Source organism: Tetrahymena thermophila (assembly GCF_000189635.1).
Source record: "Tetrahymena thermophila SB210 genomic scaffold scf_8254460, whole genome shotgun sequence".
NCBI lineage: Eukaryota > Ciliophora > Oligohymenophorea > Hymenostomatida > Tetrahymenidae > Tetrahymena > Tetrahymena thermophila.
Window position 1 is genome coordinate 540936 of NW_002476237.1, and position 27273 is coordinate 568208.

The window sequence follows — 27273 nt, forward strand, 5'->3', positions numbered from 1 at the left end:
TTCAAATTTTTTTAATTAACAAATTAATTTGTTAAAATTTTTGTTTAAAATATTATTTTGAAATTTAAATAACAAATTAATAATAATTTATTTTATTTTGATCAAATTATTTTTATTTATTAATTGTGTAAATTTTGCTCTTGTTAAAAATTATTAACACTATTTTAATTAGAATTTTTGGTTTTAAAAATTTTGTATTACCAAAATAAATCATTCATAAAAAGATAAATAAAATAATGACAGAACTATTTACTTTCCCTTAAAATATTAAAATCATTTATTTGATGAAATATTAAACTATTCAAATACTTTGAGTATAGAATTAATAAAACCTTGTAGATATTACTCACTTATTAACTTTTAATTAAAGTTTTTAAATAAAATGAGTAAAAACACAATTATTATTTTATTTAATATATTTTTTTAATTGCTAATTCAAATTTTGCAAATATTCAGTAAAAATGGAAAAATTTTGCATTCCTTTTTTTATAATTGTTAAATAGAAACTATAATTTCATGTAAAACTAACGCAAATAATGCTTAACTTTTGTTCGTATTGTTTTTTTCAAATAAAAATATATTGAATAAATTAATTTTGATATTATGTAACATTCAAAAAATAAATAATATGTAATTAAGAAATTACCATACAAGTTCAAAAAAGAAATAGAAAGAAAGAAAATAAAAGCTCAAATTTTATTTTTTGATCAATTTTTGTGAAAGGAAAAAATTGAAATTTATAGCCAAATATTAAGTCTAAGAATCAGATTTATGTTTGATTTTCAATCTTTTTCACTCATAAAATAATAACAGATATTATCTAAATAAGTATTTTGGCATTTATTTAAATTAAATCATGTATTTTGAACATATATGTTATCCTTCGATTAGGTTTTATTCTTAGGATTTGTCTTAGCAAAAGTATATTATAATATTAATTATTATTAAGTGGATATTTTATAAATTAATATTTGATATGGACTTTCATCATATCTTTTATTATTATAGACTTAATATATTAATCCATTTAGCTATTTACTGGCCTATATATTAATTTTGTTATCTTTATAGATATATATAATACCTTTCTAAATATTTATCAATATTTTTATTGCTTCAGTAAACTTACATAAGTGAGTGTAGGTATTAAAAATTGAGAAAGATCTGTAAAATGAATATAATGAAAAAAGTTAATTTAAATTTACGTAATTTATCCTTTTTCACGCTTTTTAATAAAAATCCTTTTGTCAAAAAAAAATAATAAGCAAGAAGATTTACCCTGAAAAACTTGAAGAGAAAGAATACGATACGATTTAGGAGTCAATAAAAACATAATTGGAATTTTGCTAGTAACAATTAATAATTATAAACAACAAATAATTTGACTTAACAATAAACAAAATATTGGAGATATGAATAATCAAAAAATCGACTTTCATATAAGAATGAGGGGATTGCAAATGGTTGATCCTACTCCAGCAGTTATTGATAAAAAAGTATTTCTACCTCTTCATAAAAGCTAGCCTTATTTGGATAAGTTATCTTATAGAAAGAAAAAAGAGCTATCGAAAGCTATTTTAAAGCAAAAAGAAAGTTACTGGTCTACTGACAATCACATTTAATATATCCCTTTTCAGAATGACTACTTAGACAAGTAAAATTCTAATTCTAACAAAATGGGAGGACATATCAAAAACAAAAGCTCTATCGAATTAGAAAATTCCAGCTCCATCGTAAGCCATAGTAAGATCCAGTCAGCTAAACTTGATAAGAAATCTAATGAATTTAAAACTTAAAAAAGTAATAAGCGTATTATTATTAATTTAGATGATCGCTTTAAAAATAAAGCAGAATTACACATGCTGTCTCATCCTCAACTTTCAACCACAAATACTTCCGATTCTGCTAAATTTGAAAACGCAAAACAGTCTCACACTGAAGAAAAGTATGAGGAAAATAACAAATAACAATAAGGTCTTTACATAGAGAATTTAGATTAGCAACGCCTTAGCATAGATAAAGGCAAACACAGTCACCACACTAAAAATAAAAGTTAATCCAATACCATGTTGGATAACAAAGTAAGAGCAAATAGCATTCACCAAAATAAATAGTAAGAAAATAATAATTTTGATAGTAAGCATAGAGCTTTCAGCTAAGCGGGTGACCAAGATGGCGAATATTTAAATTAAAATCAATAGAAGTAAATAAAAACATAATAAAATAAAGGTGGATATTAGGATTAATCATATATTGAAAACTCTAGGGTGATGTTCATAAATTCTTAAGACCATCAAGGTTCCTTTTTCGGAAATAAGCCTAAGTCATCTAAATCTTCTCGTAGAGATATTTTGGAAATAAGCTCTATGTATTTAAAGAATCCAAAAGACATTCAAGATATAGCAGATCGTATTTAGATGTTTGATGAAATTCGTAAGGGTAATGCCAAGCGTGCTAAAACTAAAGATCAGATTCGTTAAGAGAACCTAAAAAAGGTCATGACATCTAAACCAATATACTATGGGCGTGATTACTACTTTTAATAAATTCAAAATTCAAAGAAAATTGATAGAGAACTAACTGAAGAAGATCCTAATAATTTTTATACAGATGACAAAAATAAAAGTGGTAGAAAAAATGACGCTTAGATCTTTGATAAGGCTGCAGCTATGAAGAAACCTGTTAACAAAAAGAAGCTTAGAAAATTCTATATCGCAGTAAGAAGATATAAAATGGTTACGCTTTTCTGGAAAGCAATAGACCAAGCTATCAAAAAGAAACGTTAAATTAAAATAGATACATTTTCAGTTAATCTGAAAGATTCTATTTAAGCTTGCATGAAAGTAACATTACAATCAGCGCAGTAATCTCTTTTAAAGCTTTTCAAAGAAAGCGAAAATTTAGCATATTACTTATAAGCACCAGGAATGCAATCATATAATGATAAAAAAGCTAAAATTCGTCAACACTGTTTAAATATTATGGAAGATTTAGCCACAAAATCAGTGAACATCGATAAAGATTTATAATTTGTAAAATTGATAGCAAAAAACTCAAATAACTACGAATTTCCTCCATAGAATTTCTGGCCAAGATTTATAATAAATCGTGTAGAACTAACAAAAATTGGCTCTCTTAAAAACCTGAAAGCTCACTAAAAAGAAATGATAACACTGTAATTCTTTATAATTTATGGTCTTTTTAATCGTCTTGTACGTCCTTGGTCAACTTTAAAACTTGAAGAATCAGAAGTTCTTGCAAAGAATTCTCAGCTAGCTTTAAGTCTCATCTTTTATGTAATGCATGATTATTTGAAAGAGAAAAATCCTGTTATCTAGAATGAATCGCAATAAAAAAATGGCAAATACTATATTTAGGAAAGAGAATCTCCCCTAAATGCCTATCCTGATCTTCTATCTTAGGAGTCAGAAATTAATCTAAATAAGAAGCCAGTAGACCAAGTAAAACTAAAAATTAAATTAGAATAATAATCTAAGGACAACGATAATATCATTATTGGTATATGTTCACGTAGAAAAGTTGTAGACTTAGTAGAAAAAGATCAGGAATTTAAGAATTAAGTGATACAATCTTTACAAAAGATATCAGCTAGCATATAAGCAAAAGCAGAAGAAGTATATCCTGAATTAAAAGATAAACTATTAGACTTAATTTAGTGAAACAAAGAAATCTATTTATATTAATATCATCTATTATAGATTAAAATTTAATTATTAAATCTATATTTAGCATCGTTTTTGAAATATTTATCGATTATAAAATTAATAACATTTACTAAATTTACTTTTTCACATTACAAAATTATTAAAGCAGTAGTCTGCTATTTATTTATCAAAAAACTTAAGCAAATTTATAAATTCAGCAGCTAAAAATAAGTAAATGAAGAAATAGAATATATTTATATTGCATTAAAATAATATTTCATTTCATAATTTTATTTAACTGAAATCATTAAAATTATTTTTTATATTTCAATAATTAAAAAATGAATTTATATGTTTTTTCTATTTTAAAAGCTAAATTTTTTAATACATTCAGCATTTTAATTATTGGTTCAGTAATATAATAGTTCTAAAAAGCGTTTGAAATACAATTAATTTGAAGCATCAGTAACATTTTCAAACAAAAATAATTATTTGCCATTTAAAAATTCTTACATAAATAATATGTGGATATCATATTAAAATAAATAGGAATCAATCGCAGACAGATTTCTCTATAATTTTTGATATTTTAATAAATTCATAAATTAAATAAAAAATAACAAAAAACAACATTATTAAAAAAAGTAATTAACCAGTCACTTACAAAGCATATTTACAAATATATATGGAAGATCCTAAATAGTAAATAAATAATATTTTAGAGCCAAAGATGGTTTCCCCCAAAAAAAAAAAACTAGTCAAGCCTAAAAGAATAACTTATTTTGATGCTTAAAAAGTTTATGATATATATTTGAAGGACATACCTCCTCATCTTAATACCTCTTATTATAAAAATGCGTCTTTTTCATCAACTAAAAAATCACAAAAAGATATAGATTAGCTTTCAAACATGAACACAGAAGCTTCTCATAGAGATATTTCATTGGTAGCAGTTTTTAATAGATATTAAAACTTACTTCTTAGTTAGGTAGGTTCACCTAAAAAACTTTAAACTAAGAAATCTGAAAGGGCTTCTAAGCAAACCCAATCTCTTTCTAGGCTTTCAAGCAAACATTATACTGATTTAAATTAATCACCCTCCGATGATAAAAGAAAAAATAAATTTAAATTGCCTTCTGAACCATTTTTACCTAAAATAGAAGCCTAAAATGGTGCACTTAATGAAACTCACTCTACTTAGGTAGAAACTCAGCTATCACAATCTATGAGTATTGCAAAGTAACTTGGAAACAGCTAATTAACTTCACCTTCATCTACTTCAAAAATATTCTTTACTGAAGATTGTCCATACACATCTAATTATCAATCGCAGAAAGGTTCTCCTATTGTAAAAAAATAGAGTTAATCTCTCAGAAGAATAAATGTACCTTAACCCTAACCTTTATTGCAGAAGAGCTAAATATTGCTTCCTCATCTAAGTGATAAAATCAGCTTAACAAAAAGACAAATAACATTGTAAAAATAATAAGGAGAATAAGAAGAAGTAAAAAAAGTAGTAAGCTTTGCTTAAGACTAATTAATTTCATCTCATGTTGAAACTGAAAATAATCCTACAAACGATTAAGAAGATTCCTTGAATTCTTATAGCAAGAATAATAACAATAAAAGTAATACAAAAATTAACTAGGAAAACACAAAATAAAATAAATAAGTAAGCTACCATGATCTACCATCTCAGAATGATACTGCTTAAGACTAATTAATTTCATCTCATGTTGAAACTGAAAATAATCCTACAAACGATTAAGAAGATTCCTTGAATTCTAATGGCAAGAATAATAACAAAAAAAGTAATACAAAAATTAACAAGGAAAATGGAAAATAAAATAAATAAGTAAGCTACCTTGATCTACCACCACAGAATGATACTACTTAAGACTAATTAATTTCATCTCATGTTGAAACTGAAAATAATCCTACAAACAATAAAGAAGATTCCTTGAATTCTTATCGCAAGAATAATAACAATAAAAGTAATACAAAAATTAACAAGGAAAACAAAAAATATAATAAATATGCAAACTACCTTAATCTACCACCACAGAGTGATACCAAGTCTGAGCTCTTTAAGTTAATTTAATTGAAAACTAATCCTTCAGAGTAACCTGCTAAATAAATCAACAACAATGATTCCAGTTTAATGAACTCAGCCCTTACTCCATAGTAAGCTATGATTGTAGTTCCATAACCTGCTCGTTCTTCCATTAAGCCTAAAGTTGATCAGAACTAATTATCAATATTAAAATCGGCTAAATCGAAATTCAAAAAAGTCAAACTGCGTTTGAGAATACTCTTAGGGTTCTTTAACAAATTAAGAAAAGCCGCAGCCAAAAGAAGAGAACACTTTTTAAAGGAGCTCCAAAGCGGTGCATTACTTAAAGAAGCAATAATGGATATTATGAGGATTTCAATATAAGTCTCCAGAGAGTCATTCATGATGCTCTTTTAAGAAGATCATACATTAGATTTCTATAACTACGTAAAAGATAGATAGAATTACATATTGAGAAGATAAAGAATACGTTAATATACATATAACATTATGAGTGATTACATTGAGAGCTCAAATAAAATCTTATAATATAATACTTCTTTTATTAAATTTTTATCTCTCCACATCAAAAATTATAGTCATGTAATTGATGATTTCTGGCCATAATTTATTTTGGATAGACTCGAATTTACAAACTATGGATAAATAAAGAATGTTACTTAGGAACAGAGAGAAATGATATCAATTTACATGTATTTCGTTTTTGGAGTTTGCAACAGACTAGTTCGTCCTTGGTAAACATTGAAGATAGAAGAAAATTATGTAAAAGAAAAAAATGCGTAATTAATATTAAGTTTAACCTTCTACATGATGCTTGAATATTTAAAAGAAAACAACCCAGTTGTCACAAAGAACTAACATAGTTAGATACCAGAATAATACAGACCAAGAGCTAGATAAATTCCTCTTAATACCTACAATGAAATTCTCAAGAAAGATAAAATGTTCTGGGTAGGATGTGAGAATGATTCAGCAGGAGATTACATCATGAATAAACCAGATTTGGACAAAATTTAGGAAGAATTAGAATCTCAAAAGGTCATAAATGAAAACATTATGATAGGTATGCATCCAAGAAAGGATTTGGAAGACCTGATAAAGAATGACACCCAGCTTAAAACAAATGTTCAAGCCTGTTTTAAGAAAGGAGCAGTACTCCTCTTAGCAAAGGTTTACTCCTTCAATCTAAATCTTAATGAAAATTTATTTAACTTTTTAGAATGAAGAATGAATAACAATCAACAAAAAAAACTAACAATTAGTATACTAATTTTGTAATAATCTAGTTAAATGAAATAAAATAAATAAATTCTTTTAACCAATTTTATCTTATTATAAAAGTTAGTTTACAATTTTGTAAAAATTATATAAAATTTATTAATTCTATAAATCTTATGATGCGAATATAATAAATATAATAGAAAATACTTTTCTTATTAATTGTTGTTTAATACTTATATTAATTTTTATTTTGTAACTTGAAATTATTAATTTTGTTATAATCTGAATGAATGAAATTTAGAACGAATTTTATCTTGTCTTAAAGTTTTTTTTTTTAAGTTATTAAAATATCTTTAATTAATTATCTAAGTTTCAGATAAATAAATATGAATAAAATATCTTAAAAATAAATAATATTCTTTTATTTTTGATTGTTTTATTTTTTTTATATGAATGTTAATCTTTACTTTTACACTCTTTTTTTAAAAATTTTCAATTAATTTTAAAATAAATTTATTTTTGCAATTTAAATATTTAATTTCATTGTCTTTAAATGAATAAAAATATTGATGTAATTTATAGAATGTTAGAATGAATGTAATACTCATTTAATATGGATATTTATTCTCCAGGTATGCAATTAAATATTTTATTTACCTAGGCCTATAGCCTTGTGAATATTTGAACATATATATCTAACATTGTTTAAAAAAGCTTAATTTTTATGGCTTTTTAAGCTAAAATAGATAATTTTGTACACTTTACATATAGCTTTGATGGTTATTTTTAAGGTTAGAATTTAATCATATTTATGATTTAATGAAGTTCTAACCTACTCAAAAATTTTTTCCTTTTAAATTGAACAAAAATAAATTATAAACAAATTTTAGCTAATTTAGATGTAAAAGCAATTTAATTTAATTTGAGTACCAACAACAAAACAAAAAATTTATATTAATTGATTAGAAATAAATTTGAAGATTTTCATAGATTTGAAAATTTAAACTTAAACTAACACGAAATAAAATAAAATTGTATACATTTGATATAAAGTTGATTACAAAAATAGTTTGATTAAAGCTAAAGCTAATCTATCTATGTTTGTGAGAATTAAAATAATTTAGCTTGATTTAATAGGAAAATTGTAGTATAAAGTAAAAGAAATAATTAATTAAAATTAAATAGTATTGTGGATCTGAATTTAGTTGAATATTTTTTTTTTATATTTTAGTGGTTATTAAATATCTTAGCAAGAAGTTTCTATTTATATATCTATATTTTTTTCTTCATTAGGCTTTTATTTCATTTTAGCAAATAAATTTAGCAGGGGAATTCACTCTAGACAAAGAATTTTTGAATTAATTTGTTTTAGGCATTTCAATTTTTGTACTATAAAAAATAATGAATGATATTAGTTATTATTTAGCAAAAAAAAAAAAACTATTTTACTTAAAAGCTACTCTCAATTCGATCGAATTGTGGCATCTTTACATTTTTTTAGCTGTCTTTTCATATTTTTAATCAGTGAGATTGCTTTGTCTAGTTATTTTTAATAATATTTGTTTGTTAAATATACAAATTTGTTAATAATGCTTACAATAAATTTAATGAAAGTTCTTTTATATTGATGCATAATTAAATATCAAGGTTTAGTGAATCCAATGCTGCTGTAGTCAAGTTGCTAAATCTATTTAAAAAATAAAATCAAATATCAGTTTATTTTCATAATTTTTACTCGCAATTTAATGATAAAGTTTTCAGTTTTTTAAGAGTAGTTACTACTTCCCCGATCTTAATGAGTGCTTTGTCATTAATTTGATTTTTTCTAATTTTTTATTTAATAATTTGAGTTATTATTAAAAGAAACAATATAGCTTTTTATTTATTACTTAAGATTCAGATTTAGATATCTGAGTTTTTTACATGCGCTGATATTTTCCATTAATTAAAGAACTGCTTTATCAGGTAAATTATTGCATCTGTAAGATAAAAATTTTTATTTTAATATAAGTTAAATCAGTTAAAGTCATTTATTTACGTTAAATCTATTTGTACTTTTGCAACCTTGTCGTTGAATTTGAATTTATTTATTAATTCACTTAAGTTATCTGCATTCAAATTGTTCCAACTATATTAAAAATAAATGAGTTAGGCTTATGAATATAATTTGCTTCATTTAACAAATTAATATGAAAAACTAGTCTTAATTCAAATAAGATAAATGGATATTTTAAGTACAAATTTATAAATGGAAACATTCATAAACACTTGAAGAAAATTAGATTTATTTTTTTCCATTACAATAATAGATTAATTTATTTTTAATTTGAAAGTTAAAAAATTTACCCAAGACGCAAATCAATTTAATCTAAGCTTTTAAAGTAAGATTGTTATTCTTGGTCTAAAGTTTTACCTGAAGACTTGCAGTCTTTTTTAACGCATCCTCTATTTATTTTATATGTAAAATGTTTTAATGTTTTTGGAAAAGTTAAATAAATTACTATAAATCTAAGGAAAGTGTATGCAAGAAAGCGTTTTTACTTAAATAATATAAAATGTTGTTAGCATCTTGGAAAGCAATTTTGTTACTTCTATTTTAAAAAGTAAAATAGCATATTATAAATTTGAAAAGATATCAAATAAGTTTTTTACCCAATATCTAAATGTAAAATATTAAGTTAGTTCTATCCTATGGCTTCACTTAATTCTAGCAAAGAAAAGCAATCAAGATTGTTTTTTCTAAATTTAAAAAATAAAAAATGGATTAGATAATTAAAAGCACATAATAAAGCAGAGAGAGGAGAAATATGTTTATTACCTAAGGTTAAGATTCAAATCTATCAGACCTTTGCATACTTTAATACTCTATATGATATTTTTGATTCCTTTGGAAGTAATCTAATTCGCCCTTAATTAATTATAATAGAAGAAAAAAAAATGAGTCTAGCTATTAGGAGGAGTAATATATATATATTTAGTTACTCTAAGTTAATTGAAAGTCTGACTAAATCAGGAGAAAACAAGATTTCGCTTGTTTCACAGGGAGAGGACATGAAACAGCACTTAAGTATTTTTGCGTAAGTTTCAATCCCAAAACAATTTGAATATAAAGAACCTGAAATTTCATTGTAGCTATTAATTTTAATTTTAAGAATTAATCAGGAAATCTTACAAATTATGAGTGAAAAAATATCTAAATTAAATATTTGAAAAGATATATTTATACCTTAAGTCAATTTCAAGATCTTTTAGATTGCATAAATTGTTGATTGATTTCCATAAGCAGCAAAGTCCTTCATCTGTAATATTATTGCTTCTAATATTTTAATAAATGACACAATTACTCATTATTATTTCTCAAAAATCCTAAAGTAAAAACTGAAAATAAAGATCAGCATCATGATTTATTGACTTAAAATAAGATTAATCTGAATATTGTGTGAAAAATCTTAATCAGAAATAAGTAATTTTAAAATTTAAGGCAAATAAATATTTATTAAAATCTAAGTTAAGGAGATGTAAAGTTATTTATTGATATTTAAAAATTATTAGAAAATATTACTGCAGACTGATATGGAGCTTAGTCAAGTTTTTGAAGTCTTTAAGTGATTAGCAAATTAATTTTAAACCTTTGTCAGCAATTTAAGTATTACTATTTAGAAGGAAAAAGTAAATAAAAATAAATAATAAAATATTTTTAGTAATTTACTTTAAATTTATTGAAGAACAAACTATATGATCACTGTAGTCTTTTAATTTATCTGCAAGATGCTGTATTTCAGATTCTTTCAAAACAATTGATCTAATTATAATAAAAAATACAATTTTAGAAATGACAAAAAATAAGTACTAAATTAAATAATATGAAAATTCAATTTAAAAGTAAAATAATAAAATAATAATTTACTCCAGATTTATGTTGAGACTCATTGATTTATCTTTTTCTTTTAAGTCATTAATATCCTAAATTATGCTGAATGTATTATCACAAATATTGAATGAAAGATTGTGGCTTGATGAAATTCTACTCAAACTTAGACTATTTAGAATAAAAATCAAAAATATTATTATGGCAAAAAATTAATTAATTAATTAATTTGTTAATTAATTAACAATAATAATTATAATAATGTGATCAGTTATAATGAAAACTATAGATAGTTTCTATCTTATTTATAATCCAACAAACTGAATATATAAATAAATAAATGGCATATTTTTTTTTTTTTGTAAAAAGCCATCATTAACTGAATTTCGATTTAATCTGAAATAAAAGAAAACCTGAGCTTTTAGTTGACAGTCAAATTGGTTTAATCCGCGTACAAAGAATTTCTCAAAGAGTTTCCATTGATGAAAAACTCTGAGTCCTAATCAGACTTAGCGCTTAATACTTCAAAGTAGGGTTGTTTTGTTTGGATCATTTTTAATTTGGATTTTTCAGTTTTTTAAAAATGTTTTAATGTTAACAGAAGATGTTATGTAGACGAAAGGTAATATGGCAAGTATACTCAAGAAAATGAACAATTTGAAGAATATTTTAATATAAAATGGCTCTAAAACCAAATTTAAATATGTATCTTGTTTATTCTTTTTGCAAATCTTAATTGATTTGTTTATTTAAAAGGTTATGTTTTGCTTTTTTTTGTTTTTCTTTTACTTTTTTTAATTATTTGCTTGTGTAAAACTCTTTTTTTCAATTTAAAGCTTCTTAATAAGTTTAAGTCAAAAGAAAGCAATTAAAAGCTTTAGTTTGATTTTTTCTTCATGAAAAAATGAAAAAGGAATGATAATTAAATTACTCTACAATATTTAATATTTTGTTAATATAATAATTATTCATCATCATCTAATTAATATATTTGATAACCCTTTCTTTTTTATTCCTATTTTTAGGTTTTATAATCAATCACTCTTCTGATCATGATTAAATTATCATTCATAATTAAAAAAATTCGATATCATCTATTTTTAGTAGCATATTTAAATTAGCTAAATTGTATATAAAAATTTAATCAAATCCCGAAATTTATACCCAAAATGCACTTCCATTCACTTTTAGCTACATTAAAATGTTGCTTAATTATCTAAGAACATAGCTTTGTAAGGATCTTTTACAAAAATACCTTCCCACCTACATTATACATTATATTTAAGTTAAGCATTAATATTTGATCTAGCATTTTCTTCCCAAAAAAATGATATATTTGATAGTCTTTAAAAAAAAAATATATACTTAAAATCACATAGACTATATTTAGTATTAATTTTTCTTGAATAAGTTGTTAGTAATATATTGATTATCATTAATAATATGAAAAGGTTTTCTTAATTTAAATAAAAAATTATTAAGGTGTATAATTTCATAGTCAATCGTATCAAAAAAAAATAAAATAAATACCTTGCTAGATAAATAATAAAAATTAGTTAATATTATCACTCGAACAAATTAATGTTTCTTAAAATAAAAATTTTGCAGACAACAAATAAATTTTTTTGATATTTATATGAGAAAAAAACTAATGAAAATACAGCTAACTAGAATTAGCTATATTTACCAGATTATAATGGATAGAGATAAACAAGGATTTATTTATTTTAAATAATTTTATCTTAAGAATTATAAATCTATCATTTAGATTACTAAATTTATGAATATTTTTTATTAAGCCATTCTTAACTAAAAAATTAGTTAAATAAAAAATCACTAACTAATTTTTACAAGCAAAAATAAGCAAGCAAGCAGTAATTCAATAATCCAAAAATAAAGAGAATATTTTTTTTTGAATAAAAACATTCTAGTAAAGAAAATTAATTAAATTATTATTTAATTAATTCACCTTTTAAACACTGATGCTTTACTTCCTATCTAATTGAAGATTAAAATCATTTTTTTTATGTAATATACAATTTTTTATTAAATAATTTTCAAAAAAATGCTCCCGCCTATTTATAGTTATCAATTATATTAAAATTATTCTAAAATTTAAAGGTAAACAATAATTTATTAATTTTTGAATTTGTATTTTTGGCATACTTTTTATAAAATAAGGAAAATTTTTTTACAGTAAATAAAATAATTTAATTATTATTTATTCATTTATTTTCCTTCAATATAGGGTGTTGATTATATTTTCAAAGCAAAAAATAAAAAGAATGACCTCTATTTTTTATTATTAAGGTTAAGCTTTAATGAAAAATGAGATTATTTGATTAATTAATAAAAATTTTACTCTAAAAATTATTATATTTTATTAAAATCATTTTTATTAAATTTAATCTTTTAAAATAATATTTTTTTATCTACTTACTCAAATTTATCTTAAATAAATTAATTATTAAATATTTCTGATTCTCATATTCTTAATGAACTCTAAGTAATTAATTTTTAGTTAACCCTGAAGTTTAATCTTTTTTTTGTAAAAAATATTCATTTTAGAAACTCATTTGAAATGAATGTAATGTAATTCTAAAAGATTATTTTATTTTTTTATTCAAATTGCTTTTGTAAATAAAAATATTTGATTTAGCAACTTATTATAAACATGTCTGTAATTAAAGTTTAAATTTTTTTAATAAAAGTATTTTGTAAGTTGAAACTATTTTGTTTTAAAATATTTGAGTTAAAATTAAAATTAAAAGTAAAAAATAACAATATTTAGAAATAAAAAATCATTTCAAACTCATTGTAAACTCAATAAATGAACTTTTTTAACTAATAAAAGTGATTTATTTGAGAGTGAATAAAATATGTGTAATATTATTTTAGGAAGATTATTTAGTGTTTATAAAAGTAAGAATATTAAGGCAAATAACTATCTAATTTTAATGGATAAATATCAACCAATCTATAAAATTATTAATATTTATTGACTTAAAAAGAAATATAGTTAGCTATAACCACAAAACAATATTTATCTATTTTAATAAATTATACATTAATTAATCAATTTAATTATTTATTATATTATTTGAAAAGTAAAGTTATAGAAGTTTATTGAGTTTAAAATGGCAGCAGCCCCAGAAAGTAATTATTTTTAAACTAGAGCATTTTCAATATCAATAGTTAAAAAAAAGGTATCTCTCATAGTTTGCAGTCTGATAAAACAGGAAAACTGTTTAAGGAAGCAAAAGAATTAGTTTTGAATAAAAAATTTGCAAAAGCTGTAAATGAATTTGTTTATTTGCTTTATTCATAATCATTTAGCAATAAATCGATAAATGATAAAATATTCATTTGAGCATTAATTTTTTTTGTGAATTAGATCAAGGTATTAGAAGATTTGATATAGCACGATAAGAAAAATGTTGAAGCTCTTAACTTATTAGCATACTCAATAAAATAGATTTATTTGTAGAGATAAGAAGAATAGGATTTTAATAGTAATGAAGATTAAATTTAAGAATGTATAAGCCTGTTATAGCGTGCTCTTATTGTAATAATTTACACTTATACTTATTATATTTTTATCATAGAAAACTATTTGATGTTTTCACAATTGCTTAGCTTTTTTTAGAAATAGAATATGCCGTTTTAAATTATTTGTATAATCTTATTTGACATATTATGTAACAGATTGATGACACAAACCACTTGACACTTTTTAATTTAGCAACTTTTTACTTTGAAATAGAACAATATGATAAGGCAATTTAGTATTATGAAATGCTTGACTAACAAAGATCAAATGACTGTCGCATATATTTTAACTTAGCGATTTCTTATGAAAGAACTCACCAAAATGACATGGCAATGAATTATTATGAAAAAGTAATATATTGTAACTGATTGAAATTTATTTATTATCACTTGGTAAATAACTGGAAATGTTACTAAATCCAAACAATTTTTACAAAAGATAAAAAGAATAAATAAAAGAAATTACGATTGTTTAATTTTACGAGCTTTCAGCTGAATCTTAGCAATTATATATTTTTATCACATAACTTATTCTAAATAATTTATAAAAAATTAACAGGCTCTTAAAATAAATCCTTACTTTTCAGGCGCTATCATAAATTATTCTAATTTATTGACAAGGAGTTAAAGGAGTGTGTAGGCAAAGACTTTGCTAGAGTAGTATCTTAAAAATGCTCCTTTTGATGAAAAAGCAACTAATAATCTAAATATCATTTTAGCTGAAAAAAAGTAGGAGAAAAAGGCATAGGAGAATTTCTCAAAAATGTTGAGGTAACCTAATCCTAACCCTGCAACAATTTATAATCATGGAATTTTCTTATACAAATAAAATAAGTTATATTAAGCTTTAGAAGTATTTAAGCATTTCACAGAAATGAAACTAAGCCCATCGGAACCTCTCCTTTTGTTGGCTTACATCGATATTGCTCTGATATATGAAAGACTAAAGAAATTTGAAAAAGCTATTGTTATTTACAATTAAGTAAGTAGTTGTTTACTTTTGTTTAAGTTAATTAAAAATATTTTTTAAATAGATATTGGAAAAATTTGAATCAGTACTTACAAATAAGAAAGAGTTTTAAGATAAAATTGTCGAACTAAAAGATAAACTTTAGAATTCAAATTAATTTGCTGTAAATTTAGATGGAGAAAGATCTGCTGATGAAGAAACTTATAATATAAGAACTTACAAAACTAATTAATAAGCTGTTGGTTTAAATGGAGACGGTAAAATGCAAACCATGCCAAATGTTAGTGATGTGAAGAGTTATTAATACAAAAATAATAAAAACACTTAAGATGTTAAAGGCACAAATAAAAAATAGGCTGGAATAAGTTTAGATAGAAATTAATAAGCTTAACCAAAAAGTGGAACTAGGGAAAATAACGATGGATTTGCATCTCCTAAAACGGTAGGATAAAAAGAAGGAGAAAAATCACAAAAAATCTTTAAAGTTCCTGTAGTTATTAAAAATAGTAATAATTCAAGGAAAAACAGTGGAAACTATTAAGATTCAAATAATCAGCAAGAAGGATCAGGGAGATCTTCTAGGTCAAAAACAAGAGAAGATTAAAGTGGTATGACCAACTCAAAAATAATAAGAGATGAGAATGGATAAAAAATTGTTTAAATATCACGCTAGGGTAGCAATAGCGATTTAAAAAATAGCAGGTTAAGAGCTAACTCACTTAATAATAGTAAAGAATTAGGAGGATAAAACTAAAACGATTAAAATTCGCTACTAAAGCAATAACAATAATAAGACATTATGAATAAATAGATTTTAGAAAGATAAAATTCCTCTAAATTAAAAAAATAAGGATCTGGTATATAAATTGGGAATTCTGATATTGAAAAATCGAAAGGAGCTTTTCTCTTAGGAAATAAAGATAGTAGTAATAATGCTAAAGTAGTATAAGATGAGAGTAGAATTTAAGCTATAGAGTAGCTGTTGAAAATGCAAGCATAAGAATTGAACGAGCTAAAAAATAGGGTAAAAATGGAAGAAGAAAAAAAAAAATAAGATGAAGAGTAAAAAAAAAAAGAGTAAGAAGCACTAAAATAGAAATTATTGTTAGAAGAGTAAGAAAGAAAACTGAAACTAGAAAAGGAAATCAGAGAAAAAATTGAGTAGGAATAGTAACAAAAGCTAGAAATTGAAAAACAAAAATTGGCTCTCTAGTTAGAATAATAAAAGGCTTAGTTAGAACAAGATAAACTTAGATAACTTTAGTAAATATAGGAAGAAGAGGAGAAAAAGAGAAAACTTGAAGAATCTGATAAAAAAATTAAAAAGTAAGAGAAAGAGTAATAAAAAAGTAAAGAAGAATAGTTAAAAAAATAAGCTGAAGATCTAAAAAGCTAAAAAGAAATTGAAGATTAAAAGAAAAAATTAGATGAAGAGCTTCTAAGAAAAAAAATTGAAACTGAAGAGCTGAGAAAAAAATAAGATGAACTCCAGAAGTACAGATAAGAATTAGATGATTTAAAAAAGAAATAAGAAATCCAAGATCAAAAAAATAAAGAACTTGAGGAGCTTAAAATAAAATATTAAGAAGCAGAAGAAAAGAGAAAGTAATTAGAAGAGCAACAACTCAAAAAGCAACAGGAGTTAGATGAAAAGAAAAAACTGCAAGAGTCTGAAGATAAAAAACGATAATAAGAAATAGAAGAGAAAAGAAAATAACAAGAAGCCGAAGATAAAAAAAAGTTATAAGAAGCAGAAGAGAGAAAAAAATAATAAGAGGCTGAGGAGAAAAGAAAACAATAAGAAGCAGAAGAGAAAAGAAAATAATAAGAAGCTGAAGATAAAAAAAGATAATAAGAGGCTGAGGAGAAGAAAAAATAATAAGAGGCAGAAGAAAAGAAAAAAATATAAGAAGCTGAAGAATTGAAATTGAAACAACAGGCTGAAGAAAATAAGAAGTTATAAGAGGCATAGGAAAAGCAAAAATAACATGAAGCTGAAGAGAGAAAAAAATAATTAGAGGCTGAGGAAAAAAAGAAGTAATAAGAAATGGATGACAAAAAAAAGAAGCAAGAAGAAGAGGAATTAAAAAAGAAGTAACAATAGGATGAACAATAAAAACTCTTAGAAGTTTAAAATAAAAAAATTTAGGATGAAGAAATGAAAAAAAATTAAGAAACTTAAAATGATAAAAATAAATAGCTTAAAAATGAGTAATCTTCTGATAAAAATAATTAAATTGTTGGTATCGAGTTAGATTAAAATGAGAAAAATAAAGGAGAACATAGCTTAAATAAATAAAATATAAAAAATTCAGAAAATGACAATAAAAAGTAGATTGAATCAAATAATTAAAATACTCAAAATAAATCAATTTCTGCTCAAAATGTTTAATAAAAAGAAAGTTAAAGTAGTGCTGAAGTAAATCAAACTGCTAAAGTTTAAGAAGCTAGTGTAAAATCAGAATCTTAAGAAAATCAAAAAAATAAGAACTAGTTAACCTTATTAAATAAAAATTAAATAAACGAAGTAAACAGTGAAGAGGAAAAATCTCCCTCTAAATAAATTGTGGCTAATCAAAAGGATTCTAACAAAAATTAATAAAACCTTGAAAATAATAAATAATAAAAGGTTATCAGTAATAGTTAATAAGGTGCTCATGCAGAAGCTTCTTCAAATAAATCAAATAATACTGCTGCTATAATTGAAGTAAATGAAAGTGGACAAAATATTGATAAAAACCATCAAAAATCTTTATCATAAAAAAACAGTAAAGAAAACCAATAGGAATTATAAAATTAATAATCGTCAGAAAAGAGTATCAAGTAATAATCGAGTGATAAAAATATTTAAGAGAGAAGATCTTCTAAAGCAGATTCTAGCAACAAGCAAATTGCTGCTGCTGCTGCAAATGCCTAGCCTATTCTCACAAATGTAGAGTTAGATAATTAGTAATCATAAGAAATTAAAATTGAATAAGTTGAGTAAAGCAAAACTTCACCACCCCCTCCACCTATCGAAAATGAAACAGAAAATGATGCAACTCTTGAGAAGAATGAAATCAATAAAAATATAGAAAAAAAGAGGAAGTAAATTCTTAGAAATCACATGAGTATTGATGCAAATTATAGCAAATCCATAAATGATAAAACTCCAAGAAGAAATTCACACTCAGACTTAAATCGCTCTAACTTTTCAGAAAAGTCTTAGAAAGAAATTATGAACATATAAAAGTTAAAAGAATCATTTATTTCTAAAGAAGAAAAATCTAAAGGAAATAACAAAATGACTCTTGAAGAAATTGAAAATAATAAAGAATATGATGAAAAAAACGAGGTTCATGAAGTGAAAGATGGAGACGAAACTATAAATCCTAAAGATCAATCTAAAAATTAAGAATTCTTTGTTGTAAATGGTGAAAAGCAAGGAGATCAGTTAGTTAAGAAGAAATCAATAAATGATAGCTTGACTCCTAAAAAGAAAAAGAAAGGAGCTAAAGAAAATCTTTTGCCATCAGATTTTGATCAGTGGACTGAAGAGAAATGCCATCAAATGATATAAGAAAATCCTAAAAGCTACTTAGCTTACTACAGACTAGCATATATTTGCATGCTAAAAGAACCTGATGTCGATATTGAAGGAACAAAGTCAAATCTTCTCAAAGTTTAAGAGCTCAATCCAGATTTTAAAATAGAAAAGGTAATAAAAAATAATTTTAATTTGTATTCTCAATTTAATAAATTATAATCTTAATAGATTAATATAACGCTAGGAGAAATCTTCGAAATGCAGAAAAACTATGAGCAAGCTCTTGTTCATTATAAAAATTTATTAACTGTGACTTAAGACAAGCAAACTTGCTTGCTAAAGATTGCACGTTGCCATTAAAAATTAAAAGTTTATGATTAAGCATAAAAGAAGTATTCTGAAGCAATTAAAGTGAATACAAAGAATTATCTCCCATATTTAAAGTTGGGATGGATGTAGGTTAAACTCTCTAATATTAAGCATTAAGAAGCCCTTGAAAAAAATAAATAAATTGATAGTGCAACAAAGACTGATATACAAAATACTCTCAAACAAGGAATAGACAACCTATAAAAAGCACATTCATTAGAGCCAAACAATGTTGAAATCAACATTAAGTTAGGAGAAGTAAGCATATTTACTAGTTTAATAAAAAAATGATATATTGAATACAATAATTAGGCATATTTAATGAATGAAGAAGACAATGAAGGAGCAGATGAAGCTATAAGCTATCTTACTAATGCTCTTAATTTAGATGATAAAAATTATGACTGCCTAATTGGATTGGGAAAAGCTTATGAAAGGAAAGGTGATTTACAAAAAGCTATTTAATTTTCATAGCTTGCAATTGATCTACCAAATCCAAATCCTAATTTAAATTCCATTTTCTTCTTGGGAATGCTCTATTTGCAAAACAAAGAAATTAAAAATGCTGAGAAATAATTTAAGAGTGTTTTATGTAAAACTTTTTTTGAATTTTGGTTTTTTATTTATTTTTATATTTTTTTCAGCTAAAAATAGTGAGCATGTTGGAGCCCTTATTGAGTATGCCACAACTTTGAGTTTATAAAATAAATATGATAAAGCCAAAAAATATTTTAGGTAAAATTATTAATTTATTTTGATAAATTGAAATTGAATTTTATTTAATAGACATGCTTTGAAGCTAGACAAGAATAACGTAATTGCCAATTTGAGGTTGGGTAAAATATATCAGACAAAGCTTAATGATATTGATGGAGCTATATCATGCTATAAAAAGATAATAGAAGTGTAGCCTAAATTTGCAAAAGCACATTATTAACTTGGTTTAGCTTTATTAGAGAAAAAGGACTATAAAGGAGCTACAGAAGAGTTTAAAGAAACAATTAGAATTAATGAAAGATTTACTGGAGCATACAAGGCAATAGGCTTAATTTATTATGAAAATAATAATCCTTCAAATGCTTGCAAATACTATCTAAGAGCTTTAGAATGTGATCCATTTGATATGGAATCTAAGCTTGGATTAGCTAATTGTTATTATCTAATGGAAAACTTTGATGCTGCCATACAAAATTACGAAGAAATTTCTGGAATAGATTAAAACGACGAAATTGAATATAATTTGGCTAACTGTTACTATATGAAAGGAGAAATCAATGAAGCAATCAATCATTACAAAAATGCTCTCAATTTAAAACAAGATAAACCTGATTGCTTATATAATTTAGGTATTTAAAAATATTCAGCCATTTTTATTGAATTGAAATATATTCTAATAATTTATAAAGGTAATGCTTACTGCATTTAAGAAAACTTTAAAGAGGCATTAATTTGCTTTGAAAAGGCGATTCAATATGATCCTTAAAATTCAGCTGCTATGTACAATCTTGCTAACACATACTATGTCCTTGAGGATCATGAAAAGGCTTCTGACTATTTCGAAAAAGCCATACAATTAGAGCCTAACAATATAGAGTGGCATAATTACATAGGTGGAGTTTATTTTGGAAGAAATTAATTCAATGAAGCAAGGAGACATTTTGAGTAATCATATAAATTAAGTTCTGATAATATAGATACAAACTACCGTCTTGCTTAACTTAACCACTCTGAAGGAAATAACGATGCTGCTTTACATTATGTTAATGTAAGCATTTTACTTTAAAATAAAATATTAAAAATTTCTATTTATTAAAAAACAGTTTGTAATCTCTAAGCAACCTGAAAATGAAGAAGCAAACTAATTAAAAAGAGAAATAAATGAGCTTTTGAATGAAAGCTAAAGAGAATAAGAGCTATGAAAATAACTCTCTCTGAACTGATTTTCTCAAGAATTCATTTATTAAAACTATATACAAAAATTAAACTATTTATTATAAAAATAAAACTATTAATTAATAAATAAATCACTTATTTGAAATATATTTTGTAAAGTAAATGTGTTTATGATAATAAAATACATTCTAATATTCAATTACTACGAAATTATCATAAAAGCAATTTCTTTATTGTAATCTTTTGATTCTTTTTTTATGGTCAATATTTAATCAATTTAATTGTATGGATAATCAAGATATATTAATTAAAATTTAATTAGAGTAAGGCTTATATATTTTTTAACTATTCAGATCATTACAATCATAATCATAATATGATTTTTTAAAACTAAATCCAAAAATACATAAATTTTAAAAAAGAATTTTTCGAAAAATCCAGAAATATTCTATGAGTTATGAGTGAAAAGTATTTTTTTATTTGAAGTAATATGAAAAAGTAAATTAAACTTTTCAAATATAATTAAAAATTTTAATTTGATGCTTTGTTTTATAATTAAATACCACAATTTGCTTCCGATTCTGAAAGGATATTTATAAAATATTATAACAAATGATATTGATATATTACTTAAAATTTGTTAAGCTTTTGGTATTTATCAAAATTTAAAAAAAAAAGTAGATTTAATTTAATACTTTTTTTATGAAAATTGATTGCTTTGATGAGATTAAGATTAATACATCCATACATGCGATTATGTATTCATCTAATAAAAATGTAAAAGAATTTTTTTATTATCAAAATCATTCCCACATGATATTTTTATTGCGAATAATTAATTGAATATGACTTATTACTTTTCCTATTTCTTTTATTATTTGTTGTAAGATTAGTATAAATTAATCTTTTTTACTTGAATTTATGGTTCTTCAATAAGCTAATTAAATATTTTATATAAATAAAGTGGAAGAACAAAAGAAAACAAATAAAATACGAATATTATCCAATATTTTACAAAAAACGTAATTATTTTTGCTTATTTTTATGTAAATATATTTTATTTCCTTATTTAAGAGCAATGTAAACATCTAAGAGAACATCTAATTCTATATGCTAACCTCAGTCCAAAGAAAATATTTTGAATTTCCTTTGGCTTGACAACACTACTGATAATAGTATTGTAATTGAAAAAATATGTGAAAGAAATTTGTGCTCAGCTGAAGAAGCTCAATTTTAGCTGAAGGAATATCATAAATTCTTGTACTGCTTGGGTAAAGAGTTCAGACTTAATGAACTTCTTCAAGATTAAATGCTTTTATTCCCATCAGCTATAGTAAGATTTTTTCTTAAATAATTTTTGTCAAAAAAATATCATACGCACATATTAAGAGATATTCTTAATTATCATTTGTTTTTTGATTACTAAATATATAGTTTTACTTAACAAATACGTATTTTTTTTTTCAATTACTATTTCTTATGAGTAATTTAGAAAAAACTCGATAAATTGCTAATCTTTGTGCTACAAAAATTGTATCAAATTATAAATATTAATTTTTTTTGTTATTAAGATAAGCAGAATTTGGAGAATGCATTAACTCTTCACTATTGAATATCCATCTTTGTGCAGAGATTTAGGATTTAATTTTATTAGCTTCAATCCTGAGAAAATTTGCTTCTGGTCATAGACTGAAAATTAAATTAATAAATTCAGATCAACTTATGAGAAAACTTTGGAATCGTTAAAATAAGAATTCAAAGAAGATTTGAATTAAGAAATTTGGCCAAGCAATTTTGATGATATGGTTAAATAGCATTTACTCTCTTTCCATGTTAATTTGACCACTTTCAAAGCCATCGAAAACACAGTCAATAACTTGAATGGAGCTATAAACTTTTCTGAAATGTCTATTTCTGATATTAAGAACAAAATTATTCCTGAATTAAGAAAAAATCTTCATTAATTTAAGGAAACCAAATTTGAACTCGTTAATTAAGATTCTTAAGATTAACGTACCAAGGAAGTATATCAAAAAATGAACAACTTAGTTTTCCCATAAGAAATGGTTTCCCATATTTAAAATGTAAAGTCTTTAATTTATTTATTTACTATTGTTAATATTTTATACTTTAATAAGGAATATCTTTTAACTCCTGAAAGCACTCAATATCTTATTATGGAATATAAAAAATTCTTCATGATATTTTTAGTCAATAACACATTCTCTTAAGTTCCTTCTGCCTTTGTAGATGAAGTATGGCATACTCATATCAATTTTGCAAAAATTTATTCCTATTCTTGCAAAGTGTTAACTGGAGGATTTATAAATCATGTTCCAGCTACTAATTTAAGAGAAAATGAATAGGAAATAATGAAGGAGGAATTTAATTAAACTATGGAACTCTATGAAAAATTATTTGGTCCAGTCAATGAAGAATACTGGCAATTAAAAGGAGAATTCAGAGATGATCAACAAAATTTCTTTTGGATAGATCTATATTCCTTAAACAAGAAATCTTAGGCTGAATCATAAAGTAAAATACTTGTAACAAAGGACTACTTAATTTTTTAATTTTACAATTCTTTTAGATTCCCTTAATGTTAAGGTATAAGAAGGCTAAGATTTAGATGATTCAATTTCAACATAACCTAATTCAGTTAACTTAGATAGTAATTTTAAAAAATATTTATTACTTTAATTATTTATTTCAAATTACTATTAAGATTAAAATATTTAATGCACTGATTGTACTAGTGACTGTTTAGCAAGAATTACCTAAACTAAAAGTAATTTATTAATTAATTATTAATTTAAATCTAATAATTTTTTTTAATTTACAAGATACATAAAATTCTTGTGATGGTTGTGATGGCACTTGTAATGCTAATAGAACAGGAACTGGTACTGGAACAACCTAAAATAACAGTAATATTTATATTAGTATAAAATATAACATCTACATAATTTCATATTAGAGCTAAAGAACTCATGTGATGGCTGTGATGGTTCCTGCAATGCTAATGGAACTGGAACTGGTACTGGAACAACATAAAATAATTGTATTACTTAAATTCAAAAGATATTTAATGTCTTATTCTTTCATTTTTAATTAGAGCTAAAGAATTCATGCAATGGATGCGATGGTACTTGTAACGCTAATGGAACATCATAAAATAAAAGTATCATTTAGAAAAATATTCATTAGGATATCTTATTTATAATCTTTAAAAAGAGTTAAACAACTCATGTAATGGCTGTGATGGAACTTGCAATGCTAACGGAACAGGAACTGGTACTGGAACAACCTAAAATAACAGTATTATTTATTAGTATAAAGTATAATATCTAAATATTCCTTTACTAGAGTTGAAGAATTCTTGTAATGGATGTGATGGAACTTGTAACGCTAATGGAACTGGTACTGGAGCAACATAAAATAATTGTATTACTTAAATTCAAATAAAATTAAATGTCTTATTATTTCATTTTTAATTAGAGCTTAAGAACTCCTGCAACGGATGTGATGGTACCTGTAATGCTAATGGAACTGGAACAACATAAAATATGAGTATTATTTATAAAAAATTTAAATCCTGTATCATTTATTTATGTTTAATTAGAGTTAAAGAACTCATGTAATGGATGTGATGGTAGCTGCAATGCTAATGGAACTACATAAAATTGTATCTTTTAAATTCAAAAAAAAATTAAATATCTTAATATTTAATCTTTAACTAGAAATAAAAAATTCATGCAATGGATGTAACGGAACTTGTAACGCTAATGGAACTGGTACTGGAGCAACATAAAATAACTGTATTACTTAAATTCAAATAAAATTAAATGTCTTAATATTTGATTTTTAATTAGAGCTTAAGAACTCCTGCAATGGGTGTGATGGTACTTGTAATGCTAATGGAACTGGAACAACATAAAATAAGGGTATTATTTATAAAAAATTTAAATAATGTATCATTTATTTATGTTTAATTAGAGTTAAAGAAATCATGTAATGGATGTGATGGTAGCTGCAATGCTAACGGAACAGGAACTGGTACTGGAATAACATAAAATAATTGTATGATTACACATTCAAAAAAAATTAATTTTATTAATATTAAAACCTTAATTAGAGTTAAAGAACTCCTGCAATGGATGTGATGGTACTTGTAACGCTAATGGAACAGGAACTGGTACTGGAACAACTTCAAACAATTGTATTACTTCAATTAATATTAAATATTATATTTATTATTTAATTTGTAAATAGAGTTAAAGAACTCATGCAATGGATGTGATGGTACTTGCAACGCCAATGGAACTGGAACTGGTACTGGATAAACTCAAAACAAAAGTATTAATTAAACTAATATGAAATATTATAATTGATAATAATTTAACAATTCATAAGATTTAAAAAACTCATGTGATGGTTGTGATGGTAGTTGTAATGCTAAAGGAACTGGCACTGGAACAACATAAAACAAGAGTAATTACTATTTATTTAAATAGGGAATATTTTATCTTTTTTTTTAACATTTAATAAGAGTTGAAAAACTCATGCAATGGTTGTGATGGTACTTGCAATGCTAACGGAATAGGAATTGGCCCTGGAACAACTTAAAATAATTGTATGATTACACATTCAAAAAAATAAATTTCTTAATATTTAATCTTTAATTAGAGTTAAAGAATTCATGCAGTGGATGTGATGGTACTTGCAATGCTAATGGAACAGGAACTGAAACTGGAACAACTTAAAATAATAGTATCATTTAAATTCAAAAGAAATTTAATGTCTTATTATTTCATTTTAAATAGAGCTAAAGAATTCATGCAACGGATGTGATGGAACTTGTAATACTAATGGAACAGGAACAACCTCAAACAAGTGTATTACTTCAATTAACGTTAAATATCATATTTATTATTTAATCTATAATTAGAGCAAAAGAACTCTTGTAATGGATGTGATGGTAATTGCAATGCTAATGGAAATGGAACTGGTAATGGTTCTGAATAAACTTAAAACAAAAGTATTAATTAGATTAGCTCGAAATATTATTTATTTTTATCACTTAACTTCTAATTAGAATTAAAGAACTCATGTGATGGTTGTGATGGTACTTGTAATGCTAATGGAACTGGTACTGGAACTACCTAAAATAAGTGTATTACTCATATAAACATAATATAAAATCTATATTATTTAATTTTTATTAGAGTTAAAGAACTCATGCGATGGCTGTGATGGTAATTGCAATGCTAATACAACTGGAACTGGAACAACTTAAAATAAAAGTAAAATATAGAAAAATGTTTATTTTTGATAATTTACTTTATAATCTTTTATTAGAAAGCAAGAACTCATGCGATGGTTGTGATGGTAATTGTAATGCTAATGGTACTGGATCAACTCAAAATAATAGTATTTTTATTGATATTAATAAATTTGTTATAAAATGATATTTCAATAGAAAATAAAAGTTCTTGTGTTGGTTGTGATGGTGATTGTTTTGCTAAACAAACTTTTGAAAAGAAGGACTAGAGTAATTTATTTTTTTTTACTTAAAAATATAATATTTTAAACATTAAAAAATATTATTTAGAATGGTGCTTTGATTGCTTAAGCTAGCCAGGAAAAAAATAAAAGAATCAAATTCATTCTAATAAATTGAAGATCTAACAATAATAAAAAATGATCTGTAAAATTAAAATTTTTAGCAAAAATAATATTAAAATTTTATTCAAAAATTAGAATTGTGTGGAAATTGTTTTGCTATAGATGACAAAGCTTTGAATAGTAAAAAACAATTTTTAAATATCTTCTAATTTTATTTTAATCTAAATAGGCTCATAATAGAATCTTGCAAAGCTTTTGTGTATTGCAAAACAAAGTAATAATTTTTTTATTTTTTATTTAAATATTAAAGTATTTATTTATTAAACAAATCAGATAATCAAGAAGAATAGGAAGATTTTTAAAACAAAAAAAGTAAATAATTATTTTTCATAATTTTAAAACTTAAAAATATTTAATATAAATTTAAGCTGATATTCTAGAATTGGTTCAAGGAATGAACAAAGTAATTGTTTAGTGATTCTAATAAACTTAATTTTATAACAAATTTAAAAA

At 23.8% G+C, this 27273-nt stretch overlaps 6 protein-coding genes across 6 annotated transcripts; 3 read left to right on the plus strand and 3 right to left on the minus strand. All coding sequences in view use genetic code 6, as the record gives it.

Annotated features, from left to right (window-relative positions):
- Positions 1-1412: 1412 nt before the first annotated feature.
- On the plus strand, positions 1413-3680 carry TTHERM_00348130 (hypothetical protein; the record flags this gene model as incomplete). Its single annotated transcript, XM_001022968.2, has 2 exons — positions 1413-2203; positions 2267-3680. The coding sequence occupies 2 exons, from the start codon at positions 1413-1415 to the stop codon at positions 3678-3680; spliced, it is 2205 nt and encodes a 734-aa protein (XP_001022968.2).
- Positions 3681-4423: 743 nt separating this feature from the next.
- TTHERM_000348108 (hypothetical protein) lies at positions 4424-4981 on the minus strand (the record flags this gene model as incomplete). Its single annotated transcript, XM_012799535.1, has 1 exon — positions 4424-4981. The coding sequence occupies one exon, from the start codon at positions 4979-4981 to the stop codon at positions 4424-4426; it is 558 nt and encodes a 185-aa protein (XP_012654989.1).
- Positions 4982-6304: 1323 nt separating this feature from the next.
- On the minus strand, positions 6305-6728 carry TTHERM_000348109 (transmembrane protein, putative; the record flags this gene model as incomplete). Its single annotated transcript, XM_012799536.1, has 2 exons — positions 6305-6374; positions 6430-6728. The coding sequence occupies 2 exons, from the start codon at positions 6726-6728 to the stop codon at positions 6305-6307; spliced, it is 369 nt and encodes a 122-aa protein (XP_012654990.1).
- A 1518-nt stretch (positions 6729-8246) lies between these two features.
- On the minus strand, positions 8247-11381 carry TTHERM_00348110 (hypothetical protein; the record flags this gene model as incomplete). The annotated part of the gene is made up of 16 exons (XM_001022966.2): positions 8247-8349; positions 8410-8499; positions 8558-8647; positions 8696-8785; positions 8850-8939; positions 8999-9088; positions 9307-9405; positions 9462-9551; positions 9613-9699; positions 9779-9868; positions 9943-10092; positions 10187-10276; positions 10523-10612; positions 10670-10762; positions 10868-10999; positions 11242-11381. 16 exons carry the CDS (start codon positions 11379-11381, stop codon positions 8247-8249), a joined length of 1614 nt encoding a protein of 537 aa, XP_001022966.2.
- A 2584-nt stretch (positions 11382-13965) lies between these two features.
- Positions 13966-21161, plus strand: TTHERM_00348090 (tetratricopeptide repeat protein; the record flags this gene model as incomplete). The annotated part of the gene is made up of 12 exons (XM_001022964.2): positions 13966-13984; positions 14035-14123; positions 14223-14393; positions 14534-14728; positions 14937-15359; positions 15412-19044; positions 19102-19500; positions 19555-19834; positions 19887-19977; positions 20029-20588; positions 20649-21007; positions 21063-21161. 12 exons carry the CDS (start codon positions 13966-13968, stop codon positions 21159-21161), a joined length of 6318 nt encoding a protein of 2105 aa, XP_001022964.2.
- Positions 21162-22053: 892 nt separating this feature from the next.
- On the plus strand, positions 22054-27238 carry TTHERM_00348080 (hypothetical protein; the record flags this gene model as incomplete). The annotated part of the gene is made up of 32 exons (XM_001022963.2): positions 22054-22157; positions 22210-22468; positions 22707-23219; positions 23274-23670; positions 23726-23806; positions 23861-23923; positions 23979-24062; positions 24113-24196; positions 24251-24316; positions 24370-24453; positions 24502-24579; positions 24634-24705; positions 24758-24820; positions 24876-24953; positions 25008-25079; positions 25132-25215; positions 25271-25354; positions 25408-25491; positions 25549-25626; positions 25685-25768; positions 25822-25905; positions 25959-26030; positions 26084-26173; positions 26231-26308; positions 26361-26438; positions 26494-26565; positions 26615-26686; positions 26747-26842; positions 26896-26940; positions 26990-27034; positions 27094-27132; positions 27189-27238. The coding sequence occupies exons 1-32, from the start codon at positions 22057-22059 to the stop codon at positions 27236-27238; spliced, it is 3330 nt and encodes a 1109-aa protein (XP_001022963.2). The 5' UTR covers positions 22054-22056.
- Positions 27239-27273: the final 35 nt, after the last annotated feature.